This window comes from Oncorhynchus gorbuscha, linkage group LG05 (assembly GCF_021184085.1).
Source record: "Oncorhynchus gorbuscha isolate QuinsamMale2020 ecotype Even-year linkage group LG05, OgorEven_v1.0, whole genome shotgun sequence".
Taxonomy (NCBI): Eukaryota; Metazoa; Chordata; class Actinopteri; order Salmoniformes; family Salmonidae; genus Oncorhynchus; species Oncorhynchus gorbuscha.
In genome coordinates, this window is record NC_060177.1 from 66,720,072 (window position 1) to 66,744,753 (window position 24,682).

General features: G+C 44.6%; 1 protein-coding gene across 3 annotated transcripts in view; it reads left to right on the forward strand.

The window, feature by feature from the left end:
• Positions 1-24,682, forward strand: part of LOC124036341 (membrane-associated phosphatidylinositol transfer protein 2-like) — a 102,531-nt gene that overhangs the window by 72,295 nt on the left and 5,554 nt on the right. The window contains exons 5-17 of one of the 3 annotated variants that reach the window (XM_046350795.1): positions 1,375-1,608; positions 1,874-2,215; positions 3,036-3,131; positions 11,137-11,241; positions 11,369-11,433; positions 14,429-14,673; positions 14,793-14,982; positions 15,796-15,915; positions 16,171-16,385; positions 16,630-16,805; positions 20,784-20,954; positions 22,081-22,233; positions 23,437-23,601. In XM_046350795.1, coding sequence (XP_046206751.1) covers positions 1,375-1,608; positions 1,874-2,215; positions 3,036-3,131; positions 11,137-11,241; positions 11,369-11,433; positions 14,429-14,673; positions 14,793-14,982; positions 15,796-15,915; positions 16,171-16,385; positions 16,630-16,805; positions 20,784-20,954; positions 22,081-22,233; positions 23,437-23,601 — 2,277 coding nt within the window. The remainder of the gene's footprint in view (positions 1-1,374; positions 1,609-1,873; positions 2,216-3,035; positions 3,132-11,136; positions 11,242-11,368; positions 11,434-14,428; positions 14,674-14,792; positions 14,983-15,795; positions 15,916-16,170; positions 16,386-16,629; positions 16,806-20,783; positions 20,955-22,080; positions 22,234-23,436; positions 23,602-24,682) is intronic. The other 2 variants (XM_046350793.1, XM_046350794.1) reach the window with 2 other exon arrangements.

Sequence of the window (24,682 nt, forward strand, 5' to 3'; positions counted from 1 at the left end):
CGATCGACCTGGAGGCAGGTGTGGAGTTGCTGGAGACAGGTGTGCACGGGGTTCCATACCTCCTCGGCGTGCCGGAACCAATCGTCCACCACAGGATCCTCGATCTGACTCCGGTTCCAGTGTGCCAGGCCATCTGATAGCCTAGAACACATTGAAAGGGTGTGAGGTTAGTGGAGGAGTGACAGAGGGAGTTTTATGCGTATTCTGCCTAAGGCAGAAACTAACTACGAAGGTACCTACCCAATTCCTGATTTAACCTTTCCATCTGCCCATTTGTTTGGGGACGGTACCTGGAGCTGAGGTTGACCGTGACCCCCAGTTGTTCTATGAAGGTCTTCCAGACCCGGAAGGTGAACTGAGGACCAGGGTCAGACATGATGTTCTCCCGGAATCCCGTAGTGCCAGAAGATGTGCGAGAAAAGAGCCTCTGCGGTCAGGGCCGTAGGGAGACCAGTTAGAGGAATCAAACGACAGGCTTTGGAAAACTGGTCCCCAACAACCAAGATGGTGGTGTGCCCCTCCGAGGGGGAGGTCTGTGACAAAGTCCATGGAGAGATGGGACCAGGGTTGTTGTGGAACTGGCAGCGGGTGGAGTTTGCCACAGGGAAGGTGTCTTGCTCTGTGTGCAGGTGGAGCAGGTAGAGACGTAAATTTGGATGTCCCAGGATAGGCCACCAGTACTTGGCAGAGAGCCAGTCGATAGTATGGGCTATACCCAGGTTCCCCGACACAGGTGATGTTTGTGCCCAGGCAAGGAGACGGTCCCACACATCAGAGGGCACATAGTTACACCCCTCGGTTGTGGGCAGGTGAGGGCTCCTGTCGCAGGGCTCGACGGATGCCCACATTCACATTCCACACGACAGGAGCCACAATGCGGGACAGTGGAATAATGGGTGTCACTTTCTCCCTCCGATCCTCTGTGTCATGCACCCGGGACAACACATCGGCCTTAACGTTCTTTGATCCCGGCCAGTAGGAGAGGGTAAAGTCAAACCTGCCGAAGAATAGGGCCCACCTGGCCTGATGAGGGTTCAGCCTCTTCGCTGCTCGAATGTACTCCAGTTTCAGTTTCTGTGGTCCGTCCAGACAATGAATGGGTGTTTAGCACCCTCCAGTCAGAGCCGCCATGCTTTCAGGGCCTTCTTAAACACCAGGTGTGTGTAATGATGACGAGACAAGTCCGGCGTTGATGAGTGAAGGGCGTTTGCCAGCAGTAGGTTCAGCAGGAACTAGAAAGACTGCGATGCCGAACGCCTGAGCTGGACAGGAGGGAGAGCCAAAGCGAAGGCTGGTTTAACAGATGTGAATACTTTCTGAAGGCACTGTAAATGTTATTTGTGACACATGTTGAAGTCAGACTCTCTCTTGCAGACCCCATCGACATTGTCAAAGATCCCATCACTCCACATGAGTACTTGCAAGAGGAGGACCCTCGGATCTACACGTCAGACAAGACCAAGAGAGGGCCTCTGCAGGAGGACTGGATCGAGGAGTACAACAACAACCCGGGGAAGACGCCCATCATGTGTGCTTACAAACTGTGCAAGGTGGAGTTCCGCTACTGGGGTATGCAGTCCAAGATTGAGCGCTTCATCCATGATGTAGGTGCGTATGAGATGGGATGAGGCATTGGAAGAGTAGTTTGAACAAAACCTTAACATATCCCTGCCCGGTGTTGGCTATATGAGTGCTTGATCCAAGAGCAGTAGTGTTTCCATACTACAGGCATGCTGCTGCTGACTAGTTTAGCTAGTAAACGTCACTGACATTGGGTTAAGATGTTAGAGGTGGCGGCCTGATGGGATGCCCTGATGTTTTCTAGTGCTGTCTGTCCAAACTCTCTCCCTCCCCTTTCCCTCCCCTTTCCCAGGGCTGAGGAAGGTGATGGTGCGGGCCCACCGGCAGGCTTGGTGCTGGCAGGACGAGTGGTATGGCCTGACCATCGAGGACATCAGGCAGCTGGAGCTGGAGACCCAGTTGGCCCTGGCCCAGAAGATGGCCCATTTCAGCCAGACAGAGGAGGCCACCGAGGCCAATGGAGCTGTTTCACCCCCAGACAAGAATCAGGAGGTCAAGGATACCATCAACTCTTTAGAAGCTGAGGAGGTGGTCAGTGCAGGGGGCGGGGGAGACACTCTCCAAACAAAACGAGCAGGGCTCACAAAGCAGTGGTCCACCTCCTCCAGATCCTCCCACTCATCCAAGAGAGGAGGTGAGATGTTTGAGCTCAATTGTCTGTATCTGTGTGGATGTATTGGACTGTTGACAATTCATTTTCCTAAATGTAATTTTACAAGCAGGTGGTGTTAGTGAGTATGTATCTAGGTGCTGTAGCTTCAGTACCACTGTCACAGCTTTATCCAGATCTTTTTCACCTGCTTAAAAAACTATCTTACAGACAGTACAACCCCTGTCCCCAACCCCACCTTTAAGCAGCAGTCAGAATCCTGCCTGCCACCTGGACCCTCTGTCTCTCAACCAGCCATACTAATTTCACCCGGTATCACTCCCCTCTCTGGAGCTCTCCTGGGCTATTTATAGCGGCAGTATTGACATTAGGCGAGAGGAGGCTGACGCTCTACACACTGACCCTCCGCTCCACCCCTGCGGCTCCCATCTATGGGCTGACAGGCACAGCTGCGCTTCCCAGCCCATGAGCATCCAGCATGTGCCAGCCAGGGTTTCAAAGAGACCCCCTCCCCTCCCAACTCCTCCTCAGTGATCATATTGGAGGCAAACAACAAAGATATATGATGGACAGTCCTGCTTTTAGTCCAGGCTTTTTTTCTGTGTGCTAATTGGCTGTCTGTGTGTTTGTGGTTTATGTGTTACATTGTACTCCACTCTTCACACCCCCTTCTGACCACTGAGCAATCCTTCTGTGATCAAGTCAAGCATTACAGACACTGTTGAGTGTTTATATAACACTGTGTGTGTGTCATTTTGAGCATATATCAGTAAGAATATGATTCACTTGGGTCTTAAAATAACAGCGGTACTGTTTGTTTCCCTCCCCTATTTGTGTGTTTCAGCGAGCCCATCACGCCACAGCCTCTCTGAATGGAGGATGCAGAGCATTGCACGAGACTCTGAGGACAGCTCAGAGGAGGAGTTCTTTGATGCTCATGGTAAATCCACCGTTTTGATAAAGTCATCTTAAAAGCTTAGAGTAGGTTAGAGTAGACAATACTAGTAGTGTGTTCCCTTTCCCATAACCCTCCTGGTGCTTCCTCGTCTGACTCTACATGTCTCTTCAACACAGATCAGTTTTTAAGCTACCCAAATACCCAGCATGCTTTGGGCCTGAGGTTGAAATAGGTGGGTGTAGCTCGACACACAGTTGTTCATCTGTTGGGTGAGGCCAGGAGATGACTCAACACGGGTTGGCTTGTCTTGAAGAAGTGCTGAAATCATCACCCTCTACCTTCACCTGTTCCCCATTGCCAAACAATCTCACCCTGCCCTCACACACACACATGCACGCACACAAACATGTGCACACACACTCGCACACATTCCCTGTGGTGAGTCAATCATCCCATCAAGTCAATCCATGAAACGATGTTCCACTGTGTGTAGGGGTATGTTTGGAAGCATGGTTAACTTAGTTGTTCTATATGACATAATGAATCAAGAAGTATGAATAACAGGTCATCAAATAAGAATAATAAAGTATTGCATATTTTCTTTTTATCTATTTATTTCTATGCTATTTGGTTATCATTTCTATCTACATGATGAAACTGTTCATGATATGTCATGAATTAACTGCATTTGCATTTATCTGCATGTGCAAATACATATACAGTGGCTTGCGAAAGTAAACCAGTCTCTATTGCACTCCACACGGCCCTTTCCCACCTGGACAAAAGGAATACCTATGTCAGAATGCTGTTCATTGACTACAGCTCAGCGTTCAACACCATAGTACCCTCAAAGCTCATCACCAAGCTAAGGATCCTGGGACTAAACACCTCCCTCTGCAACTGGATCCTGGACTTCCTGACAGGCCGCCCCCAGGCGGTGAGGGTAGGTAGCAAAACATCTGCCACGCTGATCCTCAACACTGGAGCTCCCCAGGGGTGCGTGCTCAGTCCCCTCCTGTACTCCCTGTTCACCCACGACTGCATGGCCATGCACGACTCCAACACCATCATTAAGTTTGCTGACAACACAACAGTGGTAGGTAGGCCTGATCTCCGACAACAACGAGACAGCCTATAGGGAGAAGGTCAGAGACCTGGCCGGGTGGTGCCAGAATAACAGCCTATCCCTCAATGTGACCAAGACTAAGGAGATGATTGTGGACTACAGGAAAAGGAGCACCGAGCACATCCCCATTCACATCGACGGGGCTGTAGTGGAGCAGGTTGAGAGTTTCAAATTCCTTGGTGTCCACATCAACAACCAACTAGATTGGTCCTAGCACACCAAGACAGTTGTGAATAGGGCCTATTCCCCCTCAGGAAACTAAAAAGATTTGGCATGGGTCCTGAGATCCTCAAAAGGTCCTACAGCTGCACCATCGAGAGCATCCTGACCGGTTGCATCACTGCCTGGTATGGCAATTGCTCGGCCTCTGACCGCAAGGCACTTCAGAGGGTAGTGCGTACGGCCCAGTACATCACTGGGGCAAAGCTGCCTGCCATCCAGGACCTCTACACCAGGCGGTGTCAGAGGAAGGCCCTAAAAATTGTCAAAGACCCCAGCCACCCCAATCATAGACTGTTCTCTCTACTACCGCATGGCAAGCGATACCGGAGTGCCAAGTCTAGGACAAAAGGCTTCTCAACAGTTTTTACCCCCAAGCCAAAAGACTTCTGAACAGGTAACCAAATGGTTACCCGGACCATTTGCATTGTGGGTCCCCCCCAACCACTCTTTTACGCTGCTGCTACTCTCTGTTTATCTTATATGCATAGTCACTTTAACTATCCATAAATGTACATACTATCTAAATTGGCCCGACCAATCAGGGCTTCCGCACATTGGCTAACCGGGCTATCTGCATTGTGGACCATCACCCGTCAACCCCTCTTTTTACGCTTCTGCTACTCTCTGTGCAACATACAGTGGGGAAAACAAGTATTTGATACACTACCGATTTTGCAGGTTTTCCTACTTACAAAGCATGTAGAGGTCTGTAATTTTTTATCATAGGTACACTTCAACTGTGAGAGACGGAATCTAAACAAAAATCCAGAAAATCACGTATGATTTTTAAGTAATTAATTAGCATTTTATTGCATGACATAAGTATTTGATACATCATAAAAGCAGAACTTAATATTTGGTACAGATACCTTTGTTTGCAATTACAGAGATCATACATTTCCTGTAGTTCTTGACCAGGTTTGCACACACTGCAGCAGGGATTTTGGCCCACTCCTCCATACAGACCTTCTCCAGATCCTTCAGGTTTTGGGGCTGTCGCTGGGCAATACGGACATTCAGCTTCCTCCAAAGATCTTCTATTGGGTTCAGGTCTGGAGACTGGCTAGGCCACTCCAGGACCTTAAGATACTTCTTACGAGCCACTCCTTAGTTGCCCTGGCTGTGTGTTTTGGGTCGTTGTCATGCTGGAAAACCCAGCCATGATCCATCTTCAATGCTCTTACTGAGGGAAAGAGGTTGTTGGCCAAGATCTCGCGATACATGGCCCCATCCGTCCTCCCCTCAATACGGTGCAGTCGTCCTGTCCCCTTTGCAGAAAAGCATCCCCAAAGAATGATGTTTCCACCTCCATGCTTCACGGTTGGGATGGTGTTCTCGGGGTTGTACTCATCCTTCTTCCTCCTCCAAACACGGCGAGTGGAGTTTAGACCAAAAATCTCAGTTTTTGTCTCATCAGACCACATGACCTTCTCCCATTCCTCCTCTGGATCATCCAGATGGTCATTGGCAAACTTCAGACGGGCCAGGACATGTGCTGACTTGAGCAGGGGGACCTTGCATGCGCTGCAGGATTTTAATCCATGACGGCATGGTGTGTTACTAATGGTTTTCTTTGAGACTGTGGTCCCAGCTCTCTTCAGGTCATTGACCAGGTCCTGCCTTGTAGTTCTGGGCTGATCCCTCACCTTCCTTATGATCATTGATGCCCCAAAAGGTGAGATGGAGCCCCAGACCGAGGGTGATTGACCGTCATCTTGAACTTCTTCCATTTTCTAATAATTGCGCCAACAGTTGTTGCCTTCTCACCAAGCTGCTTGCCTATTGTCCTGTAGTCCATCCTAGCCTTGTGCAAGTCTACAATTTTACCCCTGATGTCCTTACACAGCTCTCTGGTCTTTGTGGAGAGGTTGGAATCTGTTTGATTGATTGTGTGGACAAGTGTCTTTTATACAGGTAACGAGTTCAAACAGGTGCAGTTAATACAGGTAATGAATGGAGAACAGGAGGGCTTCTTAAAGAAAAACTAACAGGTCTGTGAAAGCTGGAATTTTACTGGTTGGTAGGTGATCAAATACTTATGTCATGCAATAAATTGCAAATTAATTACTAAAAATCAATGTGATTTTCTGGATTTTTGTTTTAGATTCAGTCTCTCACAGTTGAAGTGTACCTACGATAAAAATTACAGACCTCTACATGCTTTGTAAATAGGAAACACTGACGATTTTGCAGGTTATCAAATACTTGTTCTCCCCACTGTATATGCATAGTCACTTTAACGATACCTACATGTACATACTACCTCAATAGGGGCGGCAGAGTAGCCTAGTGGTTAGAGCGTTGGACTAGTAACCGGAAGGTTGCAAGTTCAAACCCCCGAGCTGACAAGGTATTTTTTTAACCTTTATTTAACTAGGCAAGTCAGGTAAGACCAAATTCTTATTTTCAATGACAGCCTAGGAACAGTGGGTTAACTGTCATTCTGCCCCTGAACAGGCAGTTAACCCACTGTTCCTAGGCTGTCATTGAAAATAAGAATTTGTTCTTAACTGACTTGCCTAGTTAAATAAAGGTTACAAAAATAAGCCTGACTAACAGGTGTCTGTATATAGCCTTGCTACTCTTTTTTCAAATGTCTTTTTACTTTCGTTTTATTTCTTTATTTACTGGAGGGCTTCTTACACACACACCTTTTTTTCTGCACCATTGGTTAGAGCCTGTAAGTAAGCATTTCACTTAAGCGTGCATAACTATTCACCCCCCCCCCCCCAAAGTCAATACTTTGTAGAGCCACCTTTTGCAGCAATTACAGCTGCAAGTCTCTTGGGATATGTCTCTATAAGCTTGGCGCATCTAGCCACTGGGATTTTTGCCCATTCTTCTAGGCAAAACTGCTCCAGCTTCTTCAAGTTGGATGGGTTCTGCTGATGTACAGCAATCATTAAGTCATACCACAGATTCTCAATTGGATTGAGGTCTGGGCTTTGACTAGGCCATTCTAAGACATTTAAATGTTTCCGCTTAAACCACTCGAGTGTCGCTTTAGCAGTATGCTTAGGGTCATACTCCTGCTAGAAGGTGAACCTCCGTCTCAGTCTCAAATCACTGGAAGACTGAAACAGGTTTCCCTCAAGAATTTCCCTGTATTTCGCGCCATCCTTCAATTCGGACCAGTTTCCCAGTCCCTGCCGATGAAAAACATCCCCACAGCATGATGCTGCCACCACCATGCTTCACTGGGGATGGTGTCCTCGGGGTGATGAGAGGTGTTGGGTTTGTGCCTGACATAACGTTTTCCTTGATGGACAAAAAGCTATTTTAGTCTCATCTGACCAGAGTTCCGTCTTCCATATGTTTGGGGAGTCTTCCACATGCCTTTTGGCAAACACCAAACATGTTTGCTTATTTTTTTCTGGACACTCTTCTGTAAAGCCCAGCTCGGTGGAGTGTACGGCTTAAAGTGGTCCTATGGACAGATACTCCAATCTCCGCTGTTGAGCTTTTCAGCTCCTTCAGGGTTATCTTTGGTCTCTTTGTTGCCTCTCTGATTAATGCCCTTCTTGCCTGGTCTGTGAATTTTGGTGGGTGGCCCTCTCTTGGCAGGTTTGTTGTGGTGCCATATTCTTTCCATTTTTTATAATAGATTTAATGATGCTCTGTGAGATGTTCAAAGTTTCTGATATTTTTTTAGAACCAACCCTGATCTGTACTTCTCCACAACTTCGTCCCTGACCTATTTGGAGAGCTCCTTGGTCTTCATAGTGCTGCTTGCTTGGTGATGCCCCTTCCATAGTGGTGTTGCAGACTCTGGGGCCTTTCAGAACAAGTGTATATATACTGAGATCATGTGACACTTAATTGCACACAGGTGGACTTTATTTAACTAATTATGCAACTTCTGAAGGTAATTGGTTGTACCAGATCTTATTTAGTGGCTTCATAGCAAAAGGGGTGAATACATATGCACGCACAAATGTTCAATTTCTTATTTTTAAGAATTATTTGTAACAAGTAATGTTTTTCATTTCACTTCACCAATTTGGACTATTTTGTGTATGTCCATTACATGAAATCCAAATAAAAATCCATTTAAATTACAGGTTGTAATGCAACAAAATAGGAAAAACGTCAAGGGGGGTGAATATTTTTGCAGGCACTGTAGCTGTATGCTTTTGGTGTTTGTGCATTTATTTATGTTCACAATGAGATGATAAATTGTTGTTTCATGCATGGATTCATCTGTTTTTCACTAAGCATCATACAGTGGTTTATACATCATACATAACCCAGTATGTGTCTATCTGGATTCTTCAACTTATCATTGGACACCTGACTAGTTCATTTAAATCGGCTACAATGTGGAAACTAAATGCTGAAACACAATGAACAATACCTCATTACAACTCTTCTTTTATAACAAGCTACTCAGTCGCTTCATGGGATAATTTCTTAAGAATGAACTGAGCCAACTTTGCCATATGAGGAAGGATTTCTAGTATGAGCAACGATTTCTAGAGCAGGTGTCTTGTGGGGTTGTAATGTAATAGGGCAGTAAGCACTGAGCACTGATATTGTCTCCACTGAATCTTGACATTTTCCTTGTGAGTACTGTAGTATATCATAAGAGTTGAGAACACCCATGCCTCCACCCTGTCTCTGTTTGGGCCATTCATTAAGATGACCATGATCAGATGGTGATGCGATCATAGAGATTACAAGGATGACAAAAGCGTACATACAGGCATATGTAGGACAATGTCAAGTCATATAGTAGGCATAAACATTGAGTGTACAGAACATTAGGAACACCTAGCTAATATTGAGTTGCACCCCCCTTTTGCCCTCAGAACAGCTTCAATTCATCGGGCATGGACACTAAAAGGAGTTAAAAACGTTCCATAGGGATTCTGGCCCATGTTGACTCCAATGCTTCCCACAGTAGTATCAAGTTGGCTAGATGTCTTTTGGGTGGTGGACCATCCTTGATAAACGGGAAACTGTTGAGGGTGAAAGACCCAGCAGCGTTGCAGTTCTTGACACAAACCGGTGTGCCTGCACCTACTACTCTACCCTGTTCAAAGGCACTTAAATATTTACCCTCTGAATGGCACACATACACAAATCCATGTCTCAATTGTCTCAAGGCTTAAAAATCCTTCTTTAACCTGTCTCCTCCCTGTACTCATCTCATATATATATACTGTATTCGATACCATCTACTGTATCTTGCCTATGCTGCTCTGTACCATCACTCATTCATATATCCTTATGTACATATTCTTCATCCCCTTACACTGTGTATAAGACAGTAGTTTTGGAATTGTTAGTTAGATTACTTGTTGGTTATTACTGCATTGTCGGAACTAGAAGCACAAGCATTTCGCTACACTCGCATTAACATCAGCTAACCATGTGTATGTGACAAATACAATTTGATTTGATTTGTCAGTTACACTGATTGAAGTGGATTTAACAAGTGACATCAATTAGGGATCATAGCGTTCTGGTAGTCTATGTCATGGAAAGAGCTGTTCTTCATGTTTTGAACACTCAGTTTAAATAGTCATAACATTTGATCTATAATCATAGTGCCACTACAGTATCAGTCAAAGTTTGGACTCATTTACTCATTCAAGGGTTTTTCTTTCTTTATACTATTTTCTACATTGTAGAATAATAGTGAAGACGTCAGAACTATGAAATAACACACATGGATTCACATAGTAACCAAATAAGTGTTTAAAAAAATCAAAATATATTTTATATTTGCGATTCTTCAAAGTAGACTCTGCATATGTGGGAACTCCTTCAAGAATGTTGGAAAGCATTCCTCACGAAGCTGGTTGAGAGAATGCCAAGAGTGTGTAAAGCTGTCATCAGGGCAAAGGGTGGCTACTTTGAAGAATCTCAAATATATTTTGATTTGGTAAAACACTTTTTTGATTCTTACATGTGTTATTTCATAGTTTTGATGTCTTCACTATTATTCTACAATGTAGAAAATAGTACAAATAAAGAAAACTCATGAATTAGTAAATGTGTCCAAACTTTTGACTGGTACTGTACTTACATTGTGTCCAATTCATTACATTTTATGTTAGTTCATGTGGACATGATTAAACCAATGTGACGCATGAATGCTACTGTTTTGTAGCATCATTCTAATCAATTTGTGCTGAAAAGTGTTTGATTGAACTCAGATAAATGCTCATGTATAAGCTTTTCAACTGCTCAGCTCCTTTAACTGGTCGGAGCTTCTCACTGATCTGTGCAACTGAGGACCAGTAAACATTTTTATGGACTTAAACGAATGGTGAACTTTTGATGAAGCAGACGTGCTTAGGCTACAGTATGTGTAATGTGATTTCACCGAAGGATCTAGTGGCTTGTTGATTCAATTGAGCTGGCAATGCTATTTCAAAACCACTGGTTTTCAGAGGAACATGCAGGGTAGCAATTACTTTATTGATCAGTATTTATATTTATTTATCTTGAAGGAGTGGTCACATGGCCACATAATGTAATATGGTAGGGATCAGGGTGTATGTTTGTCTCTATCTGTACTCAGACAGTACATGGAGGACCCTTTCACATTTGTGAACATATAACTGTCTAAAACGTTTGGTGTTATATACTGAATATACTGAAGATGAGATAAAGTGGCATATTGACTTAGCATGTGTTATGCTTGATAATTCCATTTTTGTAAAAATCACGTCTGTCCCTTCTCCCCCACAGAGGACTTGTCAGGTGATGAAGAGGTCTTTCCCAAGGAGATTGCCAAGTGGAACTCTAACGACCTCATGGACAAGATTGAGTCGGCTGATGCAGAAGACACCCCTGGTATGGAGAGGAGTGCTGTGTGTGTTGTATGGTGGGAGATTTAGTTTGTGTCAAAGTTTCCTTTTACTGACAGTATTATATTACTCTGATTCTCAATGGTAAAGTGTGTCTGTGGATGTTTCTGCAGGAGAGCTATACAAGGACATGGCAGGGACCTATGAAAGGGAGGCCGGTGATGAGAGACTAGATGAGGTAGGTACCTGTGAGGGTGAATGCCTTTCCAACCGAACATTGGTATACCAACAACACCATGACAGTCATATTCTGACAAAATATCAACATTGAACATGCATGAGGAATAAGCTAAAAGGAAACTTCAATCACAGTCACTAAAGTGTTCTAGCTTAACAGTAGGCGTTGATGTGTAATACTCTGCTTAGGGCTTTAGTTGTGGAAGTCAGAGAGGGGTCCACTCCAGCCTCTCGTGTTCAGATGCGTGGCTCTGTTAGCAACCAAGCCAGTAGTTCTGCCATTCCCACCATCACCATAACAAAGCACCAGTCAGTAAGTAAACTTCCTATCCCATTGCATTATGGGCCAGAGTAGATCCACAGAGACCCTAACAGACCCAGTACTAACCGCGCTGGCCCAGCCCCAGCCTACCCCTTCTCTATCCCTTGTGAAATGTCCTCTGTCTTACCGTGGAGTTTACAGTGTACAGGCTCTGAAGAATATGAGTTTTGGATCCAACAAATCTGTAAAAAAATGGAAAACTGCACATGATGTTTTCCCTTTTTATGTGAGTGTAGTTTTGTATTTTGTCACGAACCGGCTCAAAGCCCGTAACAAAAGGGAGACATCGTGGAGATAAGGAGTAACAAGATATATATTTATTAAATAAAGTAAACTAAGTACAATATACAATGGTGTGTGTAATCAGTAATCAGTAGTGTAAGTGAGTGTTTTGCATGCATGAGTGTGATAATGCAGGGTGTTGAAAGGTGCCAAAGCAAACAACCAAACGGCCACCAAGATTCACAACAAAATCTGTAAAGGTGTCTCCATGAATGGGGAAGTGGTGTATTTATCCTGGGACACACCAGGCCCAGGTGTTTCCCATGTAGCTGACTACCCTCTCAACTCTGCCCATCGGCATCCTAATAAGGAAACCAGAACAAAGAGAGAATACTGCAGACAGAGTGGGAGGGTCGTCACAATTTGTATACAAATGTGTCTTTACCCTTGGCTTATGTTGTTCTTGGCTTGTTGTGGTTGGCTAAGTTGTAAGTGTTTGCAGTGTGACCACTGGTTGGTCCAGTGTCTCTTAATGATGCTCTAATGCTGTCTGTGAGTGTGCAGATGAAAGCTAGACGGGCATGCTGTTGTGATGCTACATTACTATTGCTTTACTATCAATATTGTGTTACCAGAAGGGTTACATCACATATAGACTTCCTGTGATTCATGTCTGAAGGAAGTGGAAGTGCACACTGAACACACAATGAGATGTATCAGTATACACTGAGTGTACAAAACATTAAGAACACCTGCTCTTTCCATGACATAGACTGACCAGGTGAATCCAGGTGAAAGTTTTGATCCCTTATTGATGTCACTTGTTAAATCCACTTCAATAAGTGTAGATGGAGGGGAGGAGATAGGGTAAAGAAGGATTTTTAAGCCTTGAGACAATTGCGACATGGATTGTGTATCAAATCAAATCAAATCAAATTTTATTTGTCACATACACATGGTTAGCAGATGTTAATGCAAGTGTAGCGAAATGCTTGTGCTTCTAGTTCCGACAATGCAGTAATAACCAACGAGTAATCTAGCTAACAATTCCAAAACTACTACCTTATACACACAAGTGTAAAGGGATAAATAATATGTACATATATATATATATTTGAATGAGTGATGGTACAGAGCGGCATAGGCAAGATGCAGTAGATGGTATCGAGTACAGTATATACATATGAGATGAGTATGTAAACAAAGTGGCATAGTTTATAGTGGCTAGTGATACATGTATTACATAAAGATGCAGTAGATGATATAGAGTACAGTAGAGTACAGTATATACGTATACATATGAGATAAATAATGTAGGGTATGTAAACATTATATTAAGTAGCATTGTTTAAAGTGGCTAGTGATACGGTGTGTGTGCTATTCAGAGGGTGAATGGGCAACACAAAACATCAAAGTGCCTTAGAACGGGGTATGGTAGTAGGTGCCAGGCACAACGGGTTTGATTGTGTCAAGAACTGCAACACTGCTTAGTTTTTCACACTCAACAGTTTCCCGTGTATATCAGGAATGGTCCACCACCCAAAGGACATCCAGCCAAATTGACACAACTGTGAGAAGCATTGGACTCAACATGAGCCAGCATTTCTGTGGAACGCTTTCAACACCTTGTAGAGTCCATGCCCCAATGATTTGAGGCTGTTCTGTTGGCAAAAGCGGGTAAGTTAAAAATATGCTCTCAACCCAACATTTTCCAGAGTGCCTCATACCTTCTCTTCCCCCATTCCCCCATTCCCCCCATCAATTCCCCTTCCTTTCCTCTTTACATCCCATTCACCCCATCAATTCCCCTTCCTTTCCTCTTTACACCCCATTCCCCCATCAATTCCCCTTCCTTTCCTCTTTACACCCCATTCAATTCCCCCCTTTCCTCTTTCATCCCATTCACCCCATCAATTCCCCTTCCTTTCCTCTTTACATCCCATTCATCCCATCAATTCACCCCCTTCCTTTCCTCTTTACATCCCATTCCCCCATCAATTCACCCCCCTTCCTTTCCTCTTTACACCCCATTCCCCCCATCAATTCCCCTTCCTTTCCTCTTTACATCCCATTCACCCCATCAATTCCCCTTCCTTTCCTCTTTACATCCCATTCACCCCATCAATTCCCCTTCCTTTCCTCTTTACACCCCATTCCCCCCATCAATTCCCCTTCCTTTCCTCTTTACATCCCATTCACCCCATCAATTCCCCTTCCTTTCCTCTTTACATCCCATTCACCCCATCAATTCCCCTTCCTTTCCTCTTTACTCTTTACACCCCATTCCCCCATCAATTCTTTACCCCTTCCTTTCCTCTTTACATCCCATTCACCCCATCAATTCCCCTTCCTTTCCTCTTTACATCCCATTCACCCCATCAATTCCCCCTCTTTTCCTCTTTACATCCCATTCACCCCATCAATTCCCCCTCTTTTCCCCTCCCCATAATAGGACCTCTCCTCTCAGCAGTGTCTGCAGCCTTCTAAGATCCACGTGCTGATCCTGGTGCTACATGGAGGCAACATCCTGGACACAGGAGGAGGGGACCAGACCAGTAAGCAGGGCGATGTCAACACCATCAGCACTGCCTTTGACACAGTGATGCGCTTGCACTATCCCACCGCACTGGGAAGAATCGCCATCCGCCTGGTGCCCTGCCCTGCCATCTGTGCTGAGGCCTTCTCCCTGGTGTCCAAGTGAGGGACACACACACACACTACACAACCGTAGATATTGTAATGTGTACATAACTACAGTACACACACTACTACTACTATTACGAACCTTTCCCCTGTGTGTCCATCCCTGGCTTCAGTCTGAGCCCGTACAGCTATGATGAGAGCTGTCTGTCAAGCAGTCAGGACCACATCCCCCTGGCTGCCCTGCCTCTCCTGGCCACCTCCACCCCCCAGTACCAGGAGGCTGTGGCCACCGTCATCATGAGAGCCAACCAGGTGTACAACGACTTCATCAGGTCCCTGGATGGGACAACCTTCTCTGGCCAGGTGAGGTGCTGCCACTGGCCTGTCAGCCTCTCCATTGTTCCAGGTGTGGGCTGCTCTTTATTTGGAACTCTCAAATGGCAGAACATAATATCTTCAGTCCAAATACTAAGATTCAAGAGCTTGTTCCCTAGTCAAGGAGGAGATGCACTTGATTTCTTGTGAAGAACATTCGTTTTGAAACCGTTTTGCGCCAATTAATTATGTATGTTTTCTGTTTCTGAATTATGTGGGTGTGGGTGTTTACTGTTACTCAATGTTCTTTTAGATTACCAAAATGAAGCTAGCATTCCATATTTGACACAGGTTCTTTTGTATAAATTCAAGCCTTTTTATAACAAATTGTCTAAAGCTCATATAATTTAATAGATTGCTAATTCAATACAGGATGTATTTCATCTAGCTTTAGATTTGTGTGTAGGTGTGTGTGCATGTTTGTTTGTGTTTTTACTATCCTTGTGGGGACCAGAAGTCCACTCAAGGATAGTAAAACAAGGACAATTCGGACATTTCGCTACAAGCAAAACAGCTATTTTAGGCATAGGGGTTAGGTTTAGGGTTACGATTACAATTGGGGTTAGGGGTTAAGGTTAAAGGTTAGGGAAAATATGACTTTGAATGGGAATCAATTGTTTGTTTTACTATCCTTGTGGGGACCAAACGTGTGTGTGTGTTTGCTCGGGCGGGTTTGTTTGATTACGTGGTTATGACATCTGATTAGTTTAAAAAGGATTGGACCCTCTTATCTGCATCCTGCTTGATTGATATCTAATGATCTGATCTGTTTTAGTAAATTGACCTGTGACCTCTATGTAGGTGTGCTTGATTGGGGACTGCGTGGGAGGGATCTTGGGGTTTGACGCCTTGTGTATCAGCAACCAGACTATTGGTGAGAGCCAGAACAGCAGCCGCAGGGGAAGTGTAATCAGCGTACAGGTAAGACCTAAACCTTAATGCTTAGCTACTCTACCTGTTCCTAAGCTTTGCCCCTACCCCAAATCCCAGACACTCAACCAGTAGCTCTTATTCACCCTAAATACAAGTTACAGCCCTCCACTATTTCACCACCACATTTCTCCTCAAGAAAGGACACTTATCCAACACCCATCCTCGTTCTGGTGCTGTTTGCTTATCGGTCATGTTCACTGTACATTCCCCAACCTCTGTCCTTCTCCGCATACCTCCCTGCAGGACCAGGACCTCCTCTCTCCAGGGATCATCATCAACAGTGGGTATGGCTCTGCCTCTCCCACCCTGGAGAGCAGCCGCCACCTGAGCCGCAGCAACATTGACATCCCCCGCTCAGGAGGACCAGATGACCCCAAGAGACAGCTGCCCCGCAAGACGAGTGACTCCTCCACATATGAGTTGGACACCATCAAACACCACCAGGCCTTCCTGACTAGGTGTGACAGGGGTTACATTACTACAGTTACATGACATCATTGATGCAGCTGATGGTTAATAGTGTTACTGTACTGAGAAGTGTATATGGCTATGCATGTGATATTGTAGAGTCATGGGTTGCTATAATCGTTTACCTACATTGGTCTCTGTTTCTCTTATTGTATGCTGTGTTTGTGTGTATACAGTAGATGTGGGTGTGCTTCCCTCCTTGTGACCCTGACTGTTTGTCTGTTGTCGCCTCAGCCTCCACTCCAGTGTTCTGCGGCCCGACCCGTCCTCACGCAGGTCCAGCAGCAGCACCTTTCAGGATGCAGGCTCTCTGGGGAAGTTTGAATTTGAGGTGGCAGACTTCTTCCTCTTTGGCTCTCCTCTGGGCCTTGTCCTCGCCCTGAGGAAGACTGTCATTCCTGTGCTGGACGGTAAGCCCACTTAAACAGAGGTAAAATGAATAAAGTGCCTTCAAAATGTGTTATTTAAGCAATAAGGCACGGGGGGGGGGGTGGTATATGGCCAATATACCACGGCTAAGGGATGTTCTTAAGCGCAACTCAATGCGGAGTGCCTGGATACAGCCCTTAGCCATGGTATATTGGCCATATACCACAAACCCGCTAGGTGCCATATTGCTATTATAAACTGGTTAGCAATGTAATGAGAGCAGTAAAAATAATGTTTTGTCATACCCGTGGTATACGGTCTGATATACCGGGGCTGTCAGCCAATCAGCATTCAGGGCGAGACTACCCCATTTATAATTAACATTTAAAAGTGGTGTGGTCTGAATAGGGGAGTGAAAACCTAGGAGGTACTGTGGGGTCTTATCTCCTTGAAATCCCCTTCTCCACTTTACACGCCGCCACTAGTTACCACAAAGTCAGAAGGCCCACCTACTCGACCAATCAGATGAGGGAGTGTGATGACACGTATTCTGGTTCGTGGGAAATGCCTAATTTACGAAATGGCATATCTCGAGTTCAAGTTTGTGGACTAAATACATTCGGGAACAAGGATTGGCAACGTCATTAACATTCATAACATTGAACAAGGACAAAAGTTTTGGGCAAAAGGGTATGTTGTCTTTACTTTTTTAGATAACTAGTAAGGAGCTTTTGCTACTCTCGTCTAAAATGAGATAGCTAGCATAAGGGATTCCATTCCAAGCACTGAGTTATTCTATTTTATAGAGCAACGTTGTTAGTTTCCCTACAAGCATTTCATTCTAATAGTAATATATCATTGTTGACCTTCAACAGATGCACAGCCTTTGGCAGGGAAAAAACTCCCTCATTCAATGGTGTTCCATTTCAAGTTGTGGGTACAACGATGTATGAATGTCACCAGTGGAAAGACAAACAAACAAAAGCCAAAGAGAAATATGCTGGTGAAATTAACAAGAAGGCAGTAAGTTCAAAGACAGATCTCCAAATCTCCTTTGCGGAGACTCAATGTGAAACAGAAATGTGTCAGTACAAGGGCCAGATTTCCAGCACCACTCTCTGTTTTGAAAGCCCTCCGTAGGGGTAAATAACCCCTCTGTAACGTGTACATATCAAACTGTATTCCTATCATGTAATTATGTGTATAAAAGTACCATGTATGTAAAGTGTAGGAATAATGTACACTGAGTGTAGAAATCATTAAGGACACCTTCCTAATATTAAGTTGCACCCCCCCCCCCCCCCCTTTTGCCCTCAGAACAGCCTTAATTCATCGGAGCATGGACAAGGTGCTGAAAGCATTCCACAGGGATGCTGGCCCATGTTGACCCCAAGCTTCCCACAGTTGTGGCAAGTTGGCTGGATACACACAGGAAACTGTTGAGCATGGAAAAACCCAGCGGTGTTGCAGTTCTTGACACAAACCGGTGTGTCTGGCACCTACTACCATACACCATCCAAAGGCACTTAAATCATTTATCTTGCCCATTCACCCCCCTTTAGCCAGCAGCATACCACCCTGTATTCCACTGCTGGTTTGCTGCAGAAGCTAAGCAGGGTTGGTCCTGGTTAGTCCTGGATGGGAGACCAGATGCTGCTGGAAGTGGTGTTGGAGAGTCAGTAGGAGGCACCTTTTCCTCTGGTTTATAAAATGAGCCCAATGCCACAGGGCAGAGATTGTGTAGGGTGGTGTCTTTTGGATGGGACGTTAAACCGGTGTCCTGACTCTCTCTGGTCACTAAAGATCCCATGGCACTTATCGAAAGAGTTGGGGTGATAACCCCGGTGTCCTGGCTGAATTCCTAACCTGACCCTCATACCATCACGGTCACCTAATCATCCACAGCTTACAATTGGCTCATTCATCCCTCTCCTCTCCCTGTATCTATTCACTAGGTCGTTGTTGTAAAATGAGAATGTGTTCTCAGTCAACTTAGCTGGTTAAATAAAATGTTAAAAATAATGACAGGTACACAATCCATGTCTCAAGGCTTAAACATATTTCTTTAACTTGTCTCCTCCCCTTCATCTACACTGATTTGAAGTGGATTTAACAAGTGACATCAATAAGGGATCATAGCTTTCACCTGGATTCACCTGGTCAGTCTGTCATGGAAAGAGCAGGTGTCCTTAATGTTTTGTACCAAATAGCTGTAAAAAAACATTTTTTTAACAATGTTACTTTTGTCTTCTGAATAGGAGTGTGGATAGAACAATAAAATAAATAAAAATGAAGAGTATGTAAGTGGGTTCAGGGTGGTGAGTTTACCCTTAGACTGGAAAGAGCTGTGGGTGTCATGTAAGTGTCATGTTATTAAATGTTTTGTGATCTTCCATAGCTTGAAGACCATGCCTTTGTCCAGAGATGGAAAATGGTACAAAATATCAAAAAGGTGGACTGCAAAGCTATGTCATGTTAAATAAATAAATTACTATATTAAGTGCCTAGATGTCAAATAAAGTAACAGGGTTGAAATTTTAATCTTAAATCAGCCAAAAAATTGCCAATTTCAAACATTTTAATTTCTGTTAACATTTCTATGAAACTGTATGTTTTAGTTGTGGATTTGGAAAATGTCAAATGTAAAATCATGGCAATTTGTTTACATGCCATTTCAAAAACAATGCAGATATTGGAGTAAAAATCTAAACGCAACATGCAACAATTTCAAAGATTTTACTGAGTTAAAGTTCATTAAAGGAAATAAATGCATTAGGCCCTATTCTATGTATTTCACTGGGAATACTGATATGCCTCTGTTGGTCACAGATACCTTAAAAAGAATAGTAGGGTGTGGATCAGAAAACCACTCAGTATCTGGTGTGACCACCATTTGCATCATGCAGCATAACACATTGAGATGATCAGGCTGTTGATTGTGGCCTGTGGAATGTTGTCCCACTCCTCAATGGCTGTGCGAAGTTGCTGGATATTGATGGGAACTGGAACATGCTGTCGTACACGTCGATCCAGAGCATCCCAAACCTGCTCAATGGGTGACATATCTGGTGAGTATGCAGGCAATGGACTGGGACATTTTCCTTGCGACATGGGTCCGTGCATTATCATGCTGAAACATGAGGTGATGGTGGATGAATGGCACGACAATGGGCCTCAGGATCTTGACACAGTATGAGCTTTCCTGAGACTGTTTCCAACAGTTTGTGCAGAAATTTTTGGGTTGTTAAAAACCACAGTTTCATCAGCTGTCCGGGTGGCTGGTCTCCGATTATCCCGCAGATGAAGAAGCCAGATGTGGAGGTCCTGGGCTGGCGTGGTTACGAGTGGTCTGCGGTTGTGAGGCGGGTTGGACATTCTACCAAATTCTCTAAAACGACTCTGGTGGACATTCATGCAGTCAGCATGCAAATTGCAGGCTCCCTCAAAATGTATGTGGTATTGTGTTGTGTGACAAAACTGCACATTTAAGAGTGGCCTTTTATTGTCCCCAACACAAGGTACACCTGTGTAATGATCATGCTGTTTAATGAGCTTCTGGATATGCAACACCTGTCAGGTGGATGGATTATCTTGGCAAAGGAGAAATGCTCACTAACAGGGATGTAACCAAATTTGAGAGAAATAAGCTTTTTGTGCGTATGGAAAATATCTGGGATCTTTCATTTCAGCTTTCAACATGGGAGAAACACTTTACATGTTGCGTTTATATTTTTGTTAAGCATATTTTGTTTAAGACAAATAACTATGAGTTAGGGAAAACACAAGCTTGCAAGCTGAGTTTGAATAAGACATCCGATTACCACTTTGCATTTAGAATGGTTGGTTTTATTACGGATAATAAATGACCACATCATTGATGGATCACTAGATAAAATAAATGCATGTCTCTCGTTATAGGTGTCATCACACTCCCTCATCTGATTGGTCGACCCTTCTGACTTTGTGGCTGTGGTAACTAATGACGACCTCTTTCCGCCTGTTAACTCTGTCTCCCCTAGTGGCCCAGCTGCGCCCTGCCTGCCAGCAGGTCTACAACCTGTTCCACCCAGCCGACCCCTTGGCCTCACGCCTGGAGCCCCTCCTGGAGAAGAAGTTCCACCTCCTGCCCCCTTTCAATGTTCCCCGCTACACACGCTTCCCCCTGGGGGACGGCAACTCCGCTCTACTGGGTGAGCACACTGGACTGAGTGCTGGAAACATGTACACACACACACACACACACACACACACACACACACACACACACACACACACACACACACACACACACACACACACACACACACACACACACACACACACACACACACACACACACACACCCTTGTACCTGTTTTAGCAAAAAATAATAAAATGTACACATTTTGTTACATTCATAGGTTATATAACCCGTGTTTTGATTATCCATTGGGGACTCTGTGTGATGTAACAGGGTGTGTGGAAACTGACAAATGTGATGGATTATGTAGTTAGTTTTCTTTCCCACAAGGAATGTCTCTGAGACATTTTGCCAGTGGTCTGTGGATTGCTATTAGAGGCCGAAAAGTCCTTCAAGTTAAGGAAAATGTCAAATGTTTCTATTGTTTGTGCTTCAAGTCTTTGTGAAGCACTGTTCTCATCTATATGTTTTCATGGTCCTGCTGGTTTCTGTTGTGGCTGGCTAGCCCTTACAGTAGAGTAACCTTGCAGGCTACACTGCACCCTTTCTGTTTAAGTAGGGCTCAATGATACACTATTATTTTGCTATTCAAGAAGTAAAGCTAGAGACTCAATCTTTCCTTTGCTGATAGTCTTTTCCACTCATGGATATCCTTTAATCAGCAAGAGCAGTAACGGAAGTGCTAGTTGTGAATGGCTACTAGCTGTGATTATTTTTTATCTTGGATATGATATAATAGATTGTGAAGTAATATGATGATAATTTTGATCTAATGAGCTGTCAGTCCATATCCTCAGGTTTACTGTGCAGCATTGAGAAAGTTTTAAAGATTCATTTTGGTTCGTTAATCAGTGTGTGCTGAGGTACATTTAAATATGAGTTAGAGTCAGCCGAGTCTGAATTAGAATCCAATAACAGCATTCCCCATCTACTGCTCACTTTAGCTCTATTCTAGAACCTGTTGTTGCCTTAGTTACTGCTACTGCAGTATTTCCTGGGCTTGATTCGCCTTTGCTGTCTTTTCTGTGTCTTCATTGTCTCCTTTTCCCCTCCTCTCTCGGCCTCCTTCCCCATCTCTGCAAAACCTGTCCCCTTCCCCTGCCCCCTCCCCTCTGACCCCCCATCTCCCCCTCTAGTGGAGACAGTCCAGAGCAACCCTCAGCTCCTGCTCGATACTGGGCCCCCCCTCTCTTTCCGCTGTCAGGAGCCCATCAGCGAGACCTGCATCCCTGTGCCGGTGCTAAACTGGCAGGAGGGCTCCCTCAAGGCCACACCTGCTGTTCTGGAGTGTGTGTAGCGTCTCCTCTTCACCTCTCGGGGGGGGGAAGTCTCTCACTCTGTGTCGTACACGTGTATTTTTGTGTTAGTTGCAGTTCCACCTTCCCTTTCCACACTGACTGTGTCTGTGTGTGTATGTTTTTAGATCCTTAACAAAACTGGTGCATGAAAATGCTGTGAGAATGTTACCCTAGTCGAGAGTTGGGGTCACATTACTGACTGTTCCAGGTCAAATATGTCCTGCATGACATGTCCTGCCCTGTTTCTGCAATTCTCAGTCCATTACCTTTAGTATAGCTCATTAGCATGGCTTTCAGAGCCTGTCTGTTTACACTACCTCCACGAAAATTAGGTAATTTTGCTCATCAAAATGTAATAGTCATTATTGTTGTTTGCATTTTAGTGATTTAGAGAGACCGCAGTGGCTGTCACAGTGAATGATTCAGAGAGGTACTTGTAGGAACCCTTGACCTGGAAGAGCCTGTCCTTGTTTTGCTGTGTTGTGCTTGCTGTTACCATCAATTATTAATGCCCTTTGTAATGGTATGAAAATATGGTACCACTATCTGCATTCATTGTTGTGATGTGGTTTCTTTGCTGTTGCAGCATCTCCTTAACGACAAATACAAGCGTTGGGGAGTGAGTAAAGGTGATTGGCAAATGTCTCCTTATAAACCATAACACTGTGACTAGAGGACTATCTTCTCCTAGTGGGTGATTTTGCCAAATCGGAGGCTTGGAAGCTATACTGACTGTGTTGCTCAGATGTCTGCTTGAAACATGGAACCCTGCTCCTTGCATTGTAATTGTGTATCCTTGTGGTCAATATAGTATCTCCTGACCTTTCTGTTACAACATGTTGATTACATATACTAAATGGAACCTTAGTGATACATGCTAATAATAATCCAGCTAATCATTTGACAGACATTAAACATTTTGAGACATAGTAATGTGACCACCAATGGAGTAAAAGTTTCCACACATGTCACTTTTCACATGCTGTTGTATTCATCAGAACACTATTTGACCACTCACTGATTGTCCCAGAAATCTGACGTTGGCTCCTGCTGGTTTCACACCCACTAAAACCATGGCCTGGCCCATCACATTTCTTGGATGCAAACCCCTTCCTTCTCATCCTGTTACCTCCCTGTTCATCCACCTCTCCTCTTGTCTATGTCTAATGGGATATCCTTGTTTCGGCTCAATAGCGGATTTTGTTCAGTCTCATGGTGGTGTCTTCATGGACAGTTCGTACCCCTCCTCCCCCGTTACGGGCCCCCACTGCCGGGGCCTGCGGAGGGCCAGTGAGGTCAGCATTGCCAGCCAGGTCTCAGGAATGGCAGACAGTTACACTGCCACCAACATAGCCAACAGTAAGTGTTCTCCTTACCACAAGTATCTCTCTCTCACTCACACTGCTCCATCTCAACTCCTCTTTCAGTCAATCTCTTCTCTAGTCTCACTCACTCACTCACTCACTCACTCACTCACTCACTCACTCACTCACTCACTCACTCACACACACTGCTCCATCTCAACTCCTCTTTCAGTCAATCTCTTCTCTAGTCTCACTCACTCACTCACTCACTCACTCACTCACTCACTCACTCACACACACTGCTCCATCTCAACTCCTCTTTCAGTCAATCTCTTCTCTAGTCTCACTCACTCACTCACTCACTCACTCACTCACTCACTCACTCACTCACTCACTCACTCACTCACTCACTCACTCACTCACACACTCCCACTGCTCTATCTCAACTTCTCTTTCAGTCAATCTCTTCTCTAGTTTCATTCACTCACTCACTCACTCACTCACACACACTGCTCCATCTCAACTCCTCTTTCAGTCAATCTCTTCTCTAGTCTCACTCACTCACTCACTCACTCACTCACTCACTCACTCACTCACTCACTCACTCACTCACTCACTCACTCACTCACTCACTCACTCACTCACTCACTCACACACTCCCACTGCTCTATCTCAACTCCTCTTTCAGTCAATCTCTTCTCTAGTTTCATTCATTCACTCACTCACTCACTCACTCACTCACTCACTCACTCACTCACTCACTCACTCACTCACTCACTCACTCACTCACTCACTCACTCACTCACTCACTCACTCACTCACTCACTCACTCACTCACTCACTCACTCACTCACTCACTCACTCACTCACTCACTGCTCTATCTCAACTCCTCTTTCACTATTTTCTAGTCTTTCTCTATTTCTCTCTCTCTCCTTTCTCTTTTCTTTCACCCCCTCTCTCCTTTCTTTCTTGCTCATCCTATTCCACTTCACTCCTTCATTCTCATCCCAATCCTCTCTCTCTCTGATTCTCACCCTTCTTACTCACACTCTGCACACATCACTCAGTGCGTCGGATCCCGAGCAGCTCTGTAGTGACCCAGTTGTGGCCTGCATTCACAGAATAACCACTTAGT